The sequence below is a fragment of the Aphelocoma coerulescens genome, chromosome 18, assembly GCF_041296385.1.
Source record: "Aphelocoma coerulescens isolate FSJ_1873_10779 chromosome 18, UR_Acoe_1.0, whole genome shotgun sequence".
Classification (NCBI taxonomy): Eukaryota; Metazoa; Chordata; class Aves; order Passeriformes; family Corvidae; genus Aphelocoma; species Aphelocoma coerulescens.
In genome coordinates, this window is record NC_091031.1 from 2964118 (window position 1) to 2982848 (window position 18731).

General features: G+C 41.8%; 1 protein-coding gene across 7 annotated transcripts in view; it reads right to left on the bottom strand.

Moving 5' to 3' along the window:
- Positions 1-18731, bottom strand: part of CEP112 (centrosomal protein 112) — a 159582-nt gene that overhangs the window by 74322 nt on the left and 66529 nt on the right. For 6 of the 7 annotated variants that reach the window (XM_069032391.1, XM_069032389.1, XM_069032390.1 and 3 more), the window contains one exon: positions 12160-12342. In XM_069032391.1, coding sequence (XP_068888492.1) covers positions 12160-12342 — 183 coding nt within the window. Of the gene's footprint in view, positions 1-9456; positions 10363-12159; positions 12343-18731 lie in introns of those variants that run through there. The other variant, XM_069032394.1, reaches the window with a different exon arrangement.

Consider the following 18731-nt stretch of genomic DNA (forward strand, 5'->3'; position numbering starts at 1 on the left):
AACAAATAAAAGGTACAATAACAAATTATTCTTTAAATTTGCTTTCCCACGAGGAAATCCGTGCAATTCACAGCTTCAGAAGGCTTCCAGTTAGTTGTTATTATTAAACTTGAGTAGGCCGAACAACCAGCATGTCTGTAAGCATGGAAATCATTACAGGGGTTCCCAAACTTTGAACAGACAAAAATGTTCATCTTCACGTGCTCATCTCCCTCCTCAGTCAAACACTTTTCCGTACGGTCACCTTTGATAACAGCAGCCACTGCAGACATGGCAAGGGGCCAGCACACTTCAGATGTCTCTTAGAGCTACAGACAAATCATGGGAAGGCATTTTTTTATGTTATTAGAGCCATTTAAAGGAGGCAGCTCATGTGCTGTTCTTCTGCTTCTCTGCTCCAACCATGCCAACCTGCAGAGAAACCAGCTGATAAACCTTGTTTATCTGAGGTCCCCAACTTTCTGCTGCCACCACTTCCAGCATCCCACAAGCACAATTATGATACCAGCTCGCTGGGACAGGAACTGTCTGTTGTTCCATGTTTTCACTAACACAGCATAGACCCCCGAGAGGATTCCAGCGATACAAATAATTACCAGCAGCCCCTAAACTGCTTGTCAACATCTCATTAGCTACAGGACTGCTGGAGTTCACAGGGACACACAGGCAGCTGGATCAGTCACTTAATGACCAGTACTTCCCGTGAGCATCCACACTCCATTGATTTGTGTTTGGGGTGGCATTTCTCCTTTTGTTTGTGGGCTTTTTGCTTGTTTCTGCTTTGTTTGGGTTTTTAAAAACATATTACTCTGCAATTACCAACCCCTACTCCCATAAAAACAGAAATTCACATAACAATTTCGTCTACCAGCTTACTGTTTTCATCTGCTGCTGAATAAATATTAATTTTATATTAAACAAGAGGTTTAATTGAAGATCTGAATCCAACTTCTTAAGGTCCAAGATGAAGATGTAGAGTAACATACTGGTACTGTTGCTATCCCAGACAGGACACAGGTGCCCTCCAGAAATCCCTAAGGATACCAAATACAGCAGGAGAACATGCAGCTTCCTTCAAATCTTCCAGCTTCTGTTTGCAGCAGCTGCCTTTCCAAAAATCACTCTTTTCTAAATTCATTTTACAGACGCCAATACAGCAGAAAGCACAGACTACAAAAGAACTCAAGCTGTCAGAGACAACTTTAGAAGAATTGTATCACCCGTGTGGAAAACGGAGTTCACTCTTCGTGCAATTTTCAGATCTGTTTCAAGTGAAAACAGTGTCAGGGGGTTTTGTCCTTTTCTTAGCCTTTTTTTTTTTTTTTTTTTTTAATATGAACTCTGAAGAACAACTCTAAAACCTGAAAATGGAATATTCACGATAAGGCCAATATTTTAGGGGTCAAAAGTAAAGTTTTCTTATTTGCAGTGTTTTAGGACTTTCAGACATATGAATACAAATTACTCAGAGATATGTAATTGCAGTTTGAAATATATTGTTTTTTTCCATAAAACAGAAATCTACAGCATCCCTGACATCAATTTCTGTCATTTTGTCATGATAAACACTCAGGTATTAAGTACCTTCCACATCATGCACCCAGGCATGATTCCAATTAGTGCTGAATAGAAGACAAAATGTCAGCTTAATAAGCTTCAATTTGCAGAGTCTTTGAACATGCGATGATATCATCACTTTGCCAATCATTTCTTGTACTTTGGCTCCTTTTTTTCCATCTCACCCTCCCTGTCAAAAGGAAGTCTTTCAAATCCACAGAAAGGGAAGACATGAACAATGTCAGTCATTGGTCTGACTGAGCTAAAAGATCCAAAAATGACTCCCCAATACATCAACAGAGAACTGTGATGTGCACAATATTCTCTCAAAGCTAATTTGCTGCCAACATGTAGAGTAATTGGGGGAAAAAAGTCTACTTTAAAGTCATACTGTGAAAAATATTTTCTTGCATGAAATCAACACTAAAGACCTTAAATCACTGTCACAGTCTGTGCCACTTGTTCAAATGAAGAAACAGTTTTTATTCAGGTAAGGTGACAATCATTTCTTCAAAGGTGACTGGGCCAAGGAACAGCTCTTGCTGTCTGACTCCGTGCTGAAAATTATCACTGTATTTTAAATTAATGGATTTTATTTCTGATTTGTTTCTTAAGAAGAAAGGAAAAGTTTTCCAAGAAGAAAAAGACAAATTTCAGAGAAAGCATTCACAGTTCTGTGAGCTCAAGTGTCCGAGGCCAGCACAAGCCTACAGCCCTCAGCTGAGGACTCACAATGTTTTCTCTATCTGGAACATCCCCAAATGCAGAACCTAAAATCCCTGCCCTTTTCTGGGTGTGAAGGAAAACAGAAACACCAAATGGCAGCAGAAAAGAGATAATGAATCAGGATGGGAAGTGTGGAGCGATACCAAGGACTCTGTGGACTCTGCAGGGCTGTGCCAGGGCAGCTGCTCCTGCCTGAGAGCCCACAGCAGAGCCCCAGTTCTGAGAAGGGGACAGGAAATGGGATCTCCTGAGCTGAATCCCTGAGGACGTGGTCACAGAGCACACAGCCAGTGCCCCATGGGCTGCATCACCCAGGTCCAACACAATTCTTGGCACTGCACTGCGCTGTCCCATTTCCCTGGTTTGCACATCCCACAGAACCCAGTCAGGAGCCCTTTGCTAGCACCTCTTTGTTACCCATGGCTCGGAACTGGCAGGGGACAAACCCCAGCCCACCCTGTGTGGGGTGTGGCGTGCCCAAAGTTGGTGCTCTGGAGGGAAAGGGACTGGAGCAGCTCGGAAGGGCAGGATCTGAGCTGCCTGGAGCTGGGAGCACACACCGGGCATGGCACTGGTGTGGGAGCAGGGCTGAAAGAGTGCAGAGCATTTGGCTGCCCCTCCATGGGATGGGATAGCAAATTCCATACTTCTGAGGCAGCAAAGACTTTGAGGAGCTGCTACAGATGCCGGGGTTGGGCCAGTGGGGAAACAGCTGCAGAGATTTTACTGGTGAAATACTCAGCCCTGTGTCTGTGCCAGCAACATCATCCCAGACCCGCAGAGAACCCACCACAGGGGCCTGGGGCTTCTCCCCCTCGCAGCTCCCGTCTGTGAAACAGAGGAAAACCAGAGGAGCCTCCCATTTTTCTTCCTGGCTAAAGCAGCATGTGGAGGAACAGGCAGAGCGGTGGTGGGGCACGCAGGGCAGTGCAATTTGCAATAAGCATCTCAGCTGCAATTTGTTACTGGTTTTCCACTTGAAGGTTCCTTTATAACACTTTAATGTGGGAGCGTGCGGAGCTGTATGGATGGGCTCATATTTCTCAGCTGACATATCTTCAGCCAAAGCATGTCAGCTACAGGAGAGGGCAAGGCTTTGCACTGGCTCTGGGATTTCTTCTTCCCCCATCAGAAACCACATAAAAGAAAAACACAAATAAATCAGCTCTCCAAAATCACTATTTATTACCTCATCATGAAACCGTCTACTGGACCCTGCAGTGGTATTGAGTAATATCATTACTTAAACCATAAAGAGGCTGTATTTATTACTCAAAATTGGGAAAATTAGCATCCATATGGATCTTATTGTTTTACGAGCAGTATCGCTGCCAAAACAAGTGGTGTTAACATTCCAAACTACAGATTGTCACCATTTCTCGCCCAGTGTCTCATTCCCTCACTTGGTATTTAAAATACCTTTGAATTGAGGAACTGAGCAGATCATAGAATCTCTTCTATCAAGATATATATCATTTAACAGCCAGACTACTGTTCAAAACTTGATTTATGGTGGCAGTGAGTGAATGGAATTAACATCTGATGACCTAAGGAAGAGAGACTAAATTGATTTTGGATAATCTTTCTTTAGAAAAGGGATGAGAGAAAAAGCACACTCTAAGAAATTTAACTGCTTAATTTGCAATACATAGCACCTTAGTAGGTAATCACAGACAGGACATCCTAACCTCCATCCCTGGAAAAATGATGGCGTAAAACTCCATGAAATTAATTTCCAGGCACAGGAAGAATAAAAGTGTCACTGGAAACAGCAAGCAGGATAAACCAGGGTAAAGCAGGCTTGAATAAAGTGATTGTCTTCTGCAGTGAAAGGGGAGAAGTGTCAGTGTCACTTACCTTGATTTTAGCAAGGTTTTGATACACAAACTGAAGGGACACGGACTGGAGGGGTGTCCTACAGTGTGAGCAGAGAACTCACAGGACCATGGGGTTTGAAGAGGAGGAGTCAAGAGCCAGCCAACAAGTGGCACTTCTCAAAGTTCAAATGGGGCTGGTACAGCTGAACACCTGCTCCAAAGGCCTGGATGACAGTGACCCCGTGACAGCGACCCTGTGCCATACTGTGGACGGCATTTCCCGGGGAAAGCAGTCAGTATGGAGAGCAGGGTGCCAACCACAGGGACCTCAAACCCTGCAAGCTGAGGAATGGCCCACCAGGACCTGCAGGGAGTTCACCAAACCAGGTTTATTCGGCCTGGAGAACTAAACACCAAAGATTTGCTGTCTTCAACTGAGTGTAAGGAATTGTGGAGAAGGCAGAGGCAGACTCTTCTTGAAGGAAGGGCAAGAACCTACAGATCCAAATTTTAACAACAGATATTCCAGCTGGATATAAAGGAAAAGGAATTCCACACTGGATTGGTAAAGCACTGGAGCATATGGCTCAAGAAGGCCGTGAAATCTCCACCAGTGCAGGTTTTTCAAAACTCAGCTGGACTTGGCCCTGAGCAACATGATGTGGGTTTTGAAGTCAGACCTGCTTTGAGCAGGAGGTTGGGCATGGTGACCTCCAGAGGTCCTTCCAACCCAAATTATTCTATGATGCTGTGAAAAAACTCCAGAATGAATGCTGGTCTCCCATTAGAGGATGTCCCTTCAGCACTCAGGGGAATGTTTGAAGCAGATGGCACTGCTGTTTTCCAAATTGCTGCACTTGTTCTATGGACTAGGAGAAGTCAACTTCCTTCTATTCAACAACTGTCTCAAAAAAATTATAAGGTAACACTAAAAGGCAGTTTTCAAAAGAACTAAAAACTGTTAATAAAGTTGTGAGCAAGCATTCTCTCCTCTGTGCAGCAGACATTTACTGAATAGGTTTAGTTGTAATATTTGGAACAAGCCAATATCACAGAAACTACACTCTGAAGATTTAGACACAACTGGAAGTAATATCAATAAGCAAATTCAGAGTCTGGCTTTGCCATACACCGATCTTCACATAGAAAGCACAAGCTCCTTCTGCTTCAAAATCAAGAGATTTTACTTTAAATTGACCATTTCTGCAGAATAACACAGCATTTTTGCCTCTCTGCTTAGAAAGTACATTACACCACCTCAAATGCTGCAGTTACTACCTGTTTGTACATGCACCTGTTTGTACTTGATCATTTCTGACTTCAGTATTTCTTTATGTAACTTTAATGTGAGCAATAATTCACACCACGTACAGCTTATTGTCTATTAGCATTAATCATTCCTTGCAGCCATCACACACAAACCCTGCTTGCAAAGCCACACCTAGTGGATGGCATAAAGATCCTTTACACCTCACTGATAAGCAAAACTGATCTCATTTCTATTCAGAGAAATTATTCTATGTTTATTAACATCTGTGCAGGAAATAATCACTTTCTCTTAATCAAGGAGCGCTGGTATAAAATAAAATTACTGCCATATGATCTACACCCTGCCCCTAGACAAGTGAAATTGTACACTCTACCTTCTCAGCTGCCAATATTTAAAATTAAACAAAAAGAATATAAAAACACTGATTGCAGTGTCATAATAACTACCAGATAAATTCAATTTCATATTATACAAACAGAAAGTCCATTTTGCTGAAAAGAACTCCATCTCAGATTCAGAGTTCATATTATGTGATGAGCTAGTTTCTATGGCAACTGCTTTCTCTTTTACATACACTGTAGACAGCACAAAATGTCTGTTGTCTCCTAAGTTAACTCAACATTTTTAATCAGCAGATGACAATTTGTGCACTATTATGTATGGGTTCCAAAATTGTCTCTAAATATTTCAAGTGCTGCATGAAGTATAAAAGGAGAGAGTGAAGTCACACCTCCCACCCCAAATTCCTCACAATCCAATTTCAGTCCTAATCAAAAGAGTGAGAGTTGAGGAAAAATGTGGGAGACGCCAGAGATGATGACCCACTGTGGCACAAGGACACTTTGAAGGTTGTATGAAGTGAGGAAGTGGCAGATGTTTACAGCTGGATCAACAGGTGTTGGAAAGGTGTCCCAACCTGAGGCAGCAGCTCAGCCAGAGTGTGACACAGGACCACAAATGTGGCAAGGTGGCTCCACCTGAGCAGGGGAGGGGATGTGCTCAGGAGACCCAGACCCTGCTGGAGAGAACCCTGAGCCTGCACTGTCTGCTGCAGATCAGAGCAAAAGCTCATCTTTAACTCTTATCTCAAAGATTATCCCAATGCTGCAGCCCAAACTCTTCCCACAGCTCCCCTGCATTTACTCAAGTGAAAATCAGCTCGGTGGATTACCAGTATTTGAGTATTTCCACAAGAAACTGTTGCATTTGACCATTTCACAGCAACGCTCTCAGTGAAAGCCCAGTGTGATGTCTCCATGGGACTCATCACCAGATCCCTGATTTCAGCTGCTCTTCCCCATCAATGGGATCCATCCCTGAGTCAGCAGACTGTGAATAACAACCAAGGAAAACCACAGAAGTACTGCTACAAATATTTGGTACTTTAAATACTTTACATCAACAGTCATATTCATTATCCTGGGCTGACTGGTGGTAAATTAAACATGCTGCAATACAGCCAAAAGCTTTTGTTTGGGAAAGGCTAAAAGGGAATGGCTGTCTGTCTGCAGGAGTCTGACTGGCAGCCCAAGAGCGACTCTCCAAGTAAAATACAACAAACAAATATTTAGATTGTAACTCCAGGATTTAGATTGGCTGCAGAGAAAGCCTCCATAGCAAGCAGTGCATTCCTCCTCGTGCCAAAGACATCTTCTACTAAGAAAAGGAAGTAAAAGGAAAAAAAAAGAGTAGTATAATTTATTTACTCCAAATTGTAAACAGAAGTGACTTCAGTAGCACTGTCAGCATCTGAATGTTTCCCAGGTCACCTCTATCTGTACCCTCCAGATCCCCTCAAGAAAACTGCTTCCACTGATACTGGGAGAATAACCATGTGGGACCTGGTGTGGAGACATTAAAACAATTACATGAAGCAGAAGTTTTGATCAGTGATTTATCTGTAGGTAACAATAGGTTGTTCAGGTCAAAATTGAAGAGAGTCTCCTATTCTGAAAAAAATGCTCCCCAAATCCTTCATGTTAATATAGTACTGAAAAGTTACTGTTGCAGCAATATTTGCATACAGGCAGAAACTGGGCATGTGTTGGATATTTAGTTATCACTAAAAATGTAGGTAGTGTCTCTACTGGCTTTTCTTTTTCCTGTATTTTCTCTTGTCAGTAGCTGACAGAGCTCTGCAGCAGACACACATCAGCACAGCCACCCTTCACACATTTATGGAGCCAAGATAAATGTCTTCTGTTTCCCCACTTGGTTGATACACTAATTATCTACATAGAACCATAAACATATACCAAGGATCTACTGGAATGAAAATAACTATCATTGCTGGAATGAAAATAGTGATTGCTACTGGTTTTTTATTTTAACTCCACAGGCTCAAATTAATTCTGACAAAACCAGGTGCAAAGCGATGGTTGCAGAAAGATTGCTGATCCCAAGTGCAAAGAAACAAATTTCCAAAGAGGAGAAGCCACAAAAGAAGTGATGGGATGTGCTGTACATGGGACACCAGAGAAGGAGCCGCTGATTTCTGACAAGGGAAAGCGAACCAGGATGGTAAAGGCCAAGGGGATTATGGAAAGTTCAAAAGGCAAGAAAGAAAAAAGGAAATGGATACTTCAGCCATGGGATAACACCTTATTAACTCTTCTTACCACCTCTGGGCTGTTTGCTGGGGTTTTTTGTAGTAAGCTCTGCTCTCAATGTTTGTGTTCACACGGCTTCCGAACTACACCAGGTTTTCCTTTCCAAAGCAATAAGGGTTTCTCAAGAGCCTCAAGACATCCCAAAAGAGCAGTGATCTCTTAGAGCAGCCTCATTTTTGAGAGCACAAACGCTGCCTGTTAAAATTAAACACCGTGACATCAGTGACATGCACAGGCAGAACGTGCCTGAGCACTCAAGCTCCTCTTGACCCAATTACGACTGGATGAACACAGTGACCTGGCCAATTATCTCACAACAGAACCTGGAAAGAGGATTCAGCTTCCTCATGGAAACTTTCTTTCCTCTCCTTTAGTGCCAAGCACTGTATTTGAAGTTACAGGGGTACATTTTATTTCTTCTTCTTGCCCAAAGGTCAACGGTGGAAGAACAAGCAGGAAAATGATCCAACTCTTCAGCAGCTGGAACATGGAAATCTTTGAGCTGGTTGAGGGCACATGGCAGACGCTGGGGAAAGAAGGACATTCAAAGGATAAAGGGGAAATACGAGGGCACAACTGGCACCACAGACACCACAGCCCCTCTGCTTCAGTTATTAAAATTTCCTAACCTTGCTATCTCATTTCGCCAAGCAAACGGAATATACTCTTCTCTGTAACCTGAAGTCTTGCTTCAGAAAATCACTGATTCCGTAGCAAGACTGCTTTTAATAAAACAGAGGAAGATCTCTATTATGCAAGAAGCTCCCTGCTTTTTGAACTAATGTATAAACTAAAATTATTTTGGGAGGTGTGGAATGAATGAGCAACCAAAGCATAACTTAAGAATGCCCCTAAAGAAAATCCAGATATCTAAATTAAATAGAACTAGTGGTTCAAAACTGCCCTTAAAAAAACCATACTCCTGTGTGATTAGCCACTGTTTAAAGAATAACAACATTATGGTAGTTCATAGAAAACATATAGGATTTAACAGCCTACAAGAACACAGCATGGCATAAGAGCTTTTGTACTGCTTTGACGTTTATTGACCTACAAGTCAATTTACTCCTCCCCAAGCATTACAACCCCAGGTAAAAAAATCAGAGCAAGCCTACTAGAAATGGAGAAATCCAAGCGGATTGCAATTGTTATCCAGAAATTTATCAGCAACACAAAAGGTGATACGCTTCAATCAAATTCCTTTATTGAAAATGTATTAAACTTATACTTCAAGAAGCAGTAACATTGTTTTATTTATTAAAAATCTGGCAAGGCACTCAAATCTTAATTTTTACATTCTAGTAGTGATTAAAGCATTAATAAATGTATTCATATTTGAATAAAATGTAACTATTTTGTATACTGTCTTTCACAGTATCTGAAGACCTATGTGAAAGTAGAGACCTTGGATACGCAATAAAAAACTGAAATTAATCTTTACAGTATTAGTAAAATAAATTGATCTGCAGTACTCTGTCATAACTGTCTTTAGGAATACAGTGAGAAATATGTATTTTAAATACATATATTAAGAAATACGTATTCGCTACTCTTTCATATGGAAAAGGATTTAAGAAAGACTTCCCATGAATACCTTTAATAACGGTGCTTTCACATCATTCACCCAACACTGAGCAGATAGGTCCTTCAAACCAAGCTACTCGTATGTGATTAACACTAATTATTATTTAAATTTTTCGAATAACCCAGCAAATCCACTTTTCATTTCGCGAAGCAAAATGGCCTCCGCTCCTATTTCATCTCACCTTCGCTGGGACACAAAGCACTCCTAAAAATTACTGCTGTCAAAGATGGTTCCAATTTAACAGGTTTTTAAAATGCAATGCTGTTAAATACCCATTAAATGACTGGGTTATCTTTGTTAAGAGCCTGACAAATGTTTCATAAAGGACATTGCCCGTTAGTCACATCAGATGTCCAAAACACGCATTTTTAGTAAACATATGCAAAGATTAAGAAAAAAATATTAAAAATCTGTGCTATAATTCTATAAGAAGCACCAGTATTGTCTGTTGAGCTCACTGCAAAGACACAGGTGGATTTGAATACAAAGACCAGAGGAAGGAACGAAGAGCAATTTATTTTCCCAAATGGAAAAATTTGCGTCCTTGAAAGATGGGAGAGTCTCGGTAGAATTTAAACAAACAACAGCTCTTCTAGTCAAAGCAACTGCCTTTTCGTCCCTGATTTACATGTCATTCTCATGGCAGCAATGTTCAGATGACTGTACAGGGATATTTAAACTACAAAGAATAGCTCTGTAAAAAGGCCAAACTCTGCTTTTCAGAGTGTTCAGATTCCCCCAATAGCTGCGAAAATTCCCAGCTTTCCGCAGAGCACCTGTAGTAGCATCATTGATCCCCTGAAAACAGAAAGCACAACCAAACTTTGGGTTCCAACCTTTGCCAGAAACAACCCCCAAGAGCACAAACCAGAGCTGGACTTACAGACACCTCCCAGTTCGGTCTCGAGATTTGCTTAAGAGAGTCCCTTTCCCTTTGTATTCAGCATTACAGAGCAATACACGAACGGGGATGAGCACTGGCGTGTAGACAGAATAATTCTATATAATTCCAAAACTGCCTTTTTTTAACCTGGGAGTTACAGCTCTGCCTTTGTCCGCAAAAAAAAAAACAACAGCAGGAATGCAGGTGAGAGGAGGCTACAACTCTGAAAAGACACTCGCAAACAGATCCATAGACAAGATGAATCTATCTTGGGCCAAAATAAAAAATGCAAAGATAAAAACCAATCCCTTGAACCATTTCAGTCTTTGTTCGCTCTTACAAAGCAGCGGAGAATAAAAGGCAAGGTTTAATTTCTTTTTCACAGGCCACCTGAGTATCCCCTTCCCAAGTATTCTCACAAAGTATACCCCGTTTTCATTGGAAAACCACAATGGTGGAAATGGAGAAATAAGTCCTGGCTTTGCAATATATCTCTCAACCTCCTGAGAAGCCGTTTGCTTCCTAATAGACTTCCTTAAGCCAGATTTCGATAGTCTGAGCCATCCAAAGTAAAAAAACCAATTGATTTCAAAAGTAAATTTTCAATTCAGTTTCACTTAGCTCCATCAGAGGTGTTAGTAAAAGCCACAGCCTACCAGTCTACAGGAAGGTGGAGTGAAAATGCCTCTTAGTCTGAGCCTAACATCTCATAGGGAAGGTGGTGGTGCGCGGAAAATGTGTCATTAAAGATGCTTTACCAAAATGTCCAGTTTTGGTATAAAATAATCCATGCGTGATAAGCAATTCTAACGCTGATTAGGAAAGATTATTTTCTATAAACTCTTTAAACTAGAAAATCACCTTAGTTTTTAAAATATTGCCATTGCAGGCCTTTTTAATAAAGGCTCTTAGGAAAATATACCATGCCATCCTTACAAAATAGATTGAAAAAAAGGCAATAAGATGGTTTTTGAAGTGAAAACTCATAAAGATCATTTTCCATGCTGACAGTGTGCATTTCATCCAGAAGTTTGAAGAGTCAAATGCTACCCCAGCTGGGGGTTATTCTGCCAAATGGCTTCCAACAGTGACCACAGAGATGGAGGATGGGAGGGGTGCGTGTGTGTAGGAAAATAAACGTGATGGTAAGCGACCCCAAACCCAGATCATCTTATCAAACATCCGACACACGGAACCAAACACACAATGCAAATCTAGAATACAAAAACTGAAACAAAAAAGACATGAACAAAAGGAAATAAAGCCATTTGTGAGTTACCTGCAGAGATTTAAAACAAAAAAAAGCACACGAACGAAGCAGATATAATTCACATGGATTTGCCCAGGAAGGAGAAAAGGAGGGGTGAGTGTGAGGGCTGGGGGGGAAAAAGAACAGATACCTTTTTTTCTTAAACAAATCCATCATGAAAGAAAATGAGACAAGATTATAAATAGGCCGAGTTATAGCGCACCATGGGATTTTTAATCTGGCTACCTGTGGTTTTTGCAGTTAAAGCCCTATTCAGCAGTGGGAAGGGAGGGGGGAAAGCGGAAAAAGAAAAAAAGAAAAAAAGAAAAACTAAATCACGTTTATGTGCCAGTTTCGCAAATGCTCCCCCAGCGAGCACCACCAACAATGCTGGCAAACAGGAAACACTCATTATCAGCAATTTCTAATAAGCGGACGCCTTTCAAGCGTTATTGATCGTTACCTGGCCGTCTCGTTTCCTGCTTTCTTGAGTTTGACTCTGGTGCTCTGCCATGGCAGCGCGAAGCTGTTTCTCCAGTTTCTCGATCTCCCGTTGATGGTCTCGGACCAGGCAGTCCTGCACTGCGTTGTGCTGCTGGAATAGGTGCGTCTTCTCCTGTTCATGCTCCAGCTTCAGCTCCACTATCTGATTGGACAGGGAGGAGTACAGTTCATCAATAGAACATCCTTGTCGTCATGACAACTCGTCTACAGCTTAATTTCCCCCTTAATTTCATCAAGTTGGCAATTTTATTTTTACGTCACTATTACCTCACCTCTTAAAAAGCCACCGTTAGTGTGACAGAATTCCTCCAGACAATCCCAACAATGGAGACAACCGAGCAAATCCAGCGCATCCCTACCCAATTTGTTGGTACAAATGTCGGAAGCATACAAAAAAATAATATAAAAAAAAAGGGAGGCATTGTCGCATTGTGTGGCGGGTGCCCCCGTATCCCGCTGCTGCTCCTCAGCAGGGCTGAGGATCCTAAATGGTTAATAGGCAGCCTGCTCGCCCCTTTGCTTAAGTATACACACACACAACCCCCCACCCCAGCAATTAAAGCTTTGCAAGATTTCTTTATGATTTCCAAAGCGAACGCTCTTCCTGCAATATTCCTCAACACTGGCGCGTAGAGTTGTCTTTTTTTTTTCCCTTAAATAAAAAAAAAAAAAGAAGCAAGAAAATTATAAAAAAACAAAGCTCTATTATCCCGTTGTCAGCTACGCTATCCCAACATAAACAGATGTATGTGTTCCAGAAGGGCACCTGCTGTGCCGCAAGCTTGCACCATGATTTCATAAGAAGCCCTCTATTCTCAGGAGCCGTTCCCAGTCCGCACCACACTGGATGCTGTGACCTTGGCCACTCTTAGCCTCTCCCCGCTTGCCTGAATGGCAGCCCGAGACCAAGGGCCTGGTTGCCGCAGCTTTGATATTAATCCTCCCGCCTGCGCACAAAGGCACCCTACCTGGCCTGCACACTGGAGCGGCCAGGCCGCCTTTGAAGCAGGTGATGAATAGGGACGGCAGGAAGCCGCTTCCCCACTGAACTCCGGGCCACACAGCTGCTAAGAACAGTCACTTGGATTTTTCTTCAGTTTTGGTGGATTTCAGAGAAGGAGGAGGGGGGGAAGTAAGAAAAATAACAAAAAAAAAAAAAAGAAAAAAAAAAGAGAGAAATCTCTTATCGTGAACATGGTGGGGTATTTTCAGCATGAGAAAGGAAAAAAAGAGCGGACGGGAGGAGCCGCTGTGTGAGCGCCGAGAGCGCCCGGCACCTTATCTTAAAGCTGTAGCATTCAATTCTGGGATGGTATCAGCTGTTTGCCCGGCCTCCACAAGGAAAATTTGAAGCTAAGTTAAAATAAATTTTAAAAAAAAGGGCGTTTTCTAAAACTGCAGAGCAGCGTATTGCAAGTTTAAAAGGGAAATATGCCATCCATGCTGTGGTTGGAAGCATCCTTCTGCAAACGGAGTGAGGAGAACAGATGCAACATTGCACGGTTTAATGTATCTACATTATTTAATAACACTAAAGAGATCATCAAGAGATGCCTGAAGTCCCTGCAGGGGTTAACCCCTCACATTTTCCATGCTGGGCCTGGGATCCTCACACAAAGTTCTTTACACCAGGTTTTTGCCCAAGGTTTCTGTACAAAACTGGTTTCTCCCGGATGATCGTGGTGTCCATCCTGTGCCTAAGAGAAAGAGTTGTTGCTCCCTAGAATAACTGTAGAGCCTTTGCCTGATTTAGGAGAAAAAATGTTTAGTGTTTCATCATAAATAAGACCTGATTAAAAAGAAATCATGTCAACAGGAGAGGCCTTTTTCTTCAAACATTTTGTTGTCTTAATTACTGGGTTTTCAGCTGGTTGTGCCATGTAGGTCTGGGGTGAGGCAGTTTGCAGTTGCTGTGGGGAGCTTCAATTATTGAGGTCATCACTTTTTTAACAGAAGACAGGGCAGCAGGCAGGGAATGTCACCCAGAGGGAGCCAGGGACAGATCCTGCTTCTCCAACCAGTTACACGTTTGCCACACCAACCAAAATAAATAGTTTTGTTTAGTAATCTCTTCACTTAAAGCATTTACAGACACAAAGTTTTTTAATTTAAGAGGTGGAACAAGCAAAAGGTTCTTCAGCAGGAGGGGTGTCCCCCCAGCTTCTACATGGGAAGAGAAAGGGTGGTACCATGAAGCGAGGTGTTTTACAAAAGGCAAATTTGTTGAAGAAAAATTAAAAAAAAACCCTCTTCATTTAAAGCTATGTATTCCCCATGATGATTTTGGTTTGTACTTTAAGATGTTTCTGCCAGGGAGGAGAGGTGGAGAAACAGGAGAGGAGAGAAAGGATGAGGACTAGACCATTTTCATCCCTCAAAGACCTGCAAACCCATCTTCCCTAATGAGTATTAGCAGGTATTCCACATTCCCAACCAACAAAACAACACAAAGTGACTGAGCAGCCATTCCCTACACTGGTGAGCACTCCCTGAAGCTCCTGCTTCACTGCTCAGAACTGCTGCCAAGCACTACTGCTTCTCTTCCACTCCTCCTTCTCTCATTCTTGTATTGTTATTGGGTTGTTTCTTTAAAGGAAAAAAATTAATGTATACCAAAGAATGGAAAGAGAACATCCATGCTGCTTTTCAGCAACAACAAGACTTCTTCATCACAGGAAACTGCACAAAAACTGTATTAATTCTTCATAAACCAGACAGATTCTGTCTCCTCTTTGAGGCAGAGAGCGCCTTTATGAATGATATAACAAAACCACCTCCTTCAAAAATTCTGTCGTGTTGAGATCTTGCTGCATCTACCCCTAGATGCTGAGCACTTCATCAGATCACATTCAAGTGTCTGCTCCAATCCAGCATTTTAGTGTCCAGAGGACAGGCCCTGGAAGGTGCTTTACATTTCAGACAGACAAGCAACACGACATTCACAATGGGCATTAGAGGCGACGCTGAAAAGAAACATTCATTAAATAATCGTGTGTGCCCTATTACCATAATCACAGGGCATTCATTGTGCCTTGGATGTTTCCTCATCTTGTCCTCCCAAAGATGAAAATCTCTTTACTCCTTTCCCTGCACGTCTGTTCCTGTCTCCAGCCATGGCCTGGACACAAAATCAAGCAGGAATGTCTGTCTGACCTGAGAGAGCCTTTCTTACCACTGCTGTTATCAAGTAACACAAATATTTAAAAACTATGATCTCTTCTTTGTTGAATTCTTCATTTTTTTAATTCTTTCCACACAGTGTGATAGAACAATGTTCAAGGCAACAGCCAACAGGTGATTTACTAAGCCAACATCAGAATTACACTACTTACTTTAAATTTAGCTTTTAATTACACGATTTCTTTTAAATTTAGCTTTTTTAACCGAAATTTAAATTTCCTTACTCTTGCAGAAAAGAATTTTAAGAAGAAAATGAAATTCTTAACAAAGAGCTAAAAAAGATTAATGCAAGAACTGTGACACTCTCTTGTTATTCACTCACACGCACACACACACACGAAAGGTGCCAAACAAATCTGGCAGTGTGGTTCATGCCCAGGACAGTGACAACGCAGCTGATGAACACAGGCAGATGGAACTGCACTCACATGGGGAGGTGCTTTAGGACAACTTGCTAAAACAAGAGACAGTCTAATACAGACCCCAGGTGAAATCTTGCTGCTGTTAGCACGCCTGAAGAACAAAGATCAACAAGAAACAGCCCGCTGATTGCAGGAGATATTTTCAGAAGCCAAAGACTTGTAATATAATCAACGCCAGCAAATACCTTTTGAAAGCCCCTAATTTAGACAAGGCCTTCTACTACCCAGTTTTTGCTTTTACATCACACGCTAAGTTTAGGTTTTTCAATTTTAGAACAATTTCAACTTGTTCTCAAGAACAAGCACGCCTTTGAAATTCTTTTTAGAGTCCCCAAAGGAGGGAAAGGAAATTAGTTAGCTCACTACCTCTTTGAAAAATGTAACTGCTACAATAAATATTTGACACCAAAGTATGAAAATTTATGTAAATTTATGTCCGCAATTCCAGAAATATTTTAAGTAACACCTATATAAAATATGGTTTTGCAAGGCAGGATGATTTTATAAACACTGTTTTGGCATGACTGAACTGAGGGCTGGAGAAGCCACCAATGCATTGCACGTGTCATGGCAAAGAACTGAGCTAAACTCACTCTGCAGCACACCTACAGCATATCTGTTTTCAGTATTTCTATCCTAAAAGCATTTAGGCATTTGTAAATCAGGTGTTTTTATGATTACCCTGCTCAAAACCAGCCCCAGCCTCTGCCTAGGCAGGGCACAGCACATGATCTGTCCCCAAATAACAACTCAGGCAAAATCGAGTGTTTTCTGTCTCCTAAGCCTATAAATAAACGTGCATGTTCCGTGAGGATACGGGGATTACCCATCTCCACAAATACTGCTGCTAAAAGTAATCTGATCTAGCAGGCTGGAGGAGTGAGTATTAATCATGTTGGAGTCTAGTTTAGCATAACTTTGGGCAGAAAAGCAGGCTCTTCACTGCAAGGCAAGGGAGAAAACCAGAACCCCTTTTACCAGGACTCCTTCGCAGCAGGTAAATTGAATGGATTTTAATTTACACTTTTTTTGAGAGAGATTTTTCTGTAAGTTGAAACACGAAGGTCTCCCAAGATATAAGGGCTGTAATGAGCCAAGGGCAAATGGGACAGTGAAAAATACATCTGGGCAGAACCACACATTACCACTGAAGCAGCAAGTACACGTGGGATAACGTACACGACTTTCTATTTTATTGTAGGCTGCAGTAATTTAATTGGCATGACTGTGTTTTCTGTAATACTTACAGGTTTTCACCAACCACTAATAAATCTATTTCAACTGCAAACTAAGAATTGCAAGAAATTCTGTAAAAGAAACTAGCTGGTCTTTAGCCAAATTGCAGTTTGATTTATCCTCCCCTAAAACAAAGCACCTGAATGGTCCCACTCTCACTATACAAAATTATATTCCTGATCTGTACCTTTTTACTTATAAAAGCTTTTCAGAATTTTAAGACTTTTAAAGTATGGGCAACACAAACCCCACCTCAATCCTTCCATCTTCCCAATCTTCCTGGCATGAGTAAATTTGTTTTTAAATCACAGGACCACAGAATTGTTGGGGTTGGAAAGGACCTTTAAAGCTCATGCCATTCCACCCCCTGAGCAGGGACACCTTCCATTATCCCAGGGTGCTCCAAGCCCTGTCCAACCTGGCCTTGGACACTTCCAGGGATGGGGAGTCCACAACATCTCTAGGCAACCTGTGCTAGGGCCTCATTACTCTTATGGTAAAGAATTTCTTCCTAATATCTAATCTAAACCTGCCCTCCTTCAGGTTAAGGCCGTTCCTCCTTGTCCTATCACTACATGCCCTTGCAAAACAACGCCTCTCCAGCCTTGTAACAACATATTGGAAATGGAGTTGCATCCCTGTGATTAAATCCCACTTGGTCCCACAATGAACATCAGGAGGTCCCTCCCCTCCCCAGCCCACCCGCACCATTAAACCCATCACAGGCTGCAAACAGACATATTTCTTTTTAACAAATGGACCTTGAGTCACTGCAAATGCCGGTCTGCAGCAGGCTCTGGTGCAGAATTTACTGTACATACTCTTTGTTTAGGGATTCAGAGTTTATCCAAGGACCTTCTTTGAACACAGAACTGCCTTCCCAGCCACTCACCTGACTCGCTGTTTACCGCAGGCACCAGTTTGTGTTCCTGCAATCGCCTCCCTCTCCCTCCTCCCCTCAAAGTGGATTCTGTTGACTACACAGGGAGCTCAAGCTTTTAACTCTGAATCACACAAAAGTTAGATAGATGCCTGAAGGAGACCGTGCAAATGCCCATCTGTCTGGTTAACATCTCTGTAAACAGCAATGGTACCATGAGAAGATTTCCACCCACTCTTCACTTGGAGGTTAAATTTGTCTCCTTTTCCCACTTGTGAGTTTTAGCTATAAAGTAAAAAGTTGATGTTGATTGAAGAAACTATTCCTCAGATATTCTGCACAAATGGTATTCATCTGTGTGTTAGGAGGGTTCAAAGGAAACGTTTATGCATCCTAGATTAATTTATTAAATGAAATTTATGCAGCTTGTTGCTGATGACATGAAAAATTTAGAGCTTCTACTAACGTGCTCATTTGGCCTCCTTGCAAGAACAGACTGTATTTCAATTATCTTAGAGTACAGACAAAGAGGAGAGGAACAAAGACTCTCTCCTCATAACTAAACCAGCATACTAAAAATGGATAGTGGATCTCTGAAAATAATGTTAATGCACAGCTAAGAAAGGCTTGGGACATTGGTCTGTCCAAGGAATAGCAGATTTCAAGCAGGTCTATGCCAGTGTTTCCTTCACTTGAGTGGGTAATGGATTGGTAAAAGAAAAGCTAGAAAAAAAACAGAAAAGCAAGAACAAGGTCAGAAGGAAAGCTAGGATGGAAGTGCAGTGGCAGGAACTCCTAAAGGAGCAAAGGTCT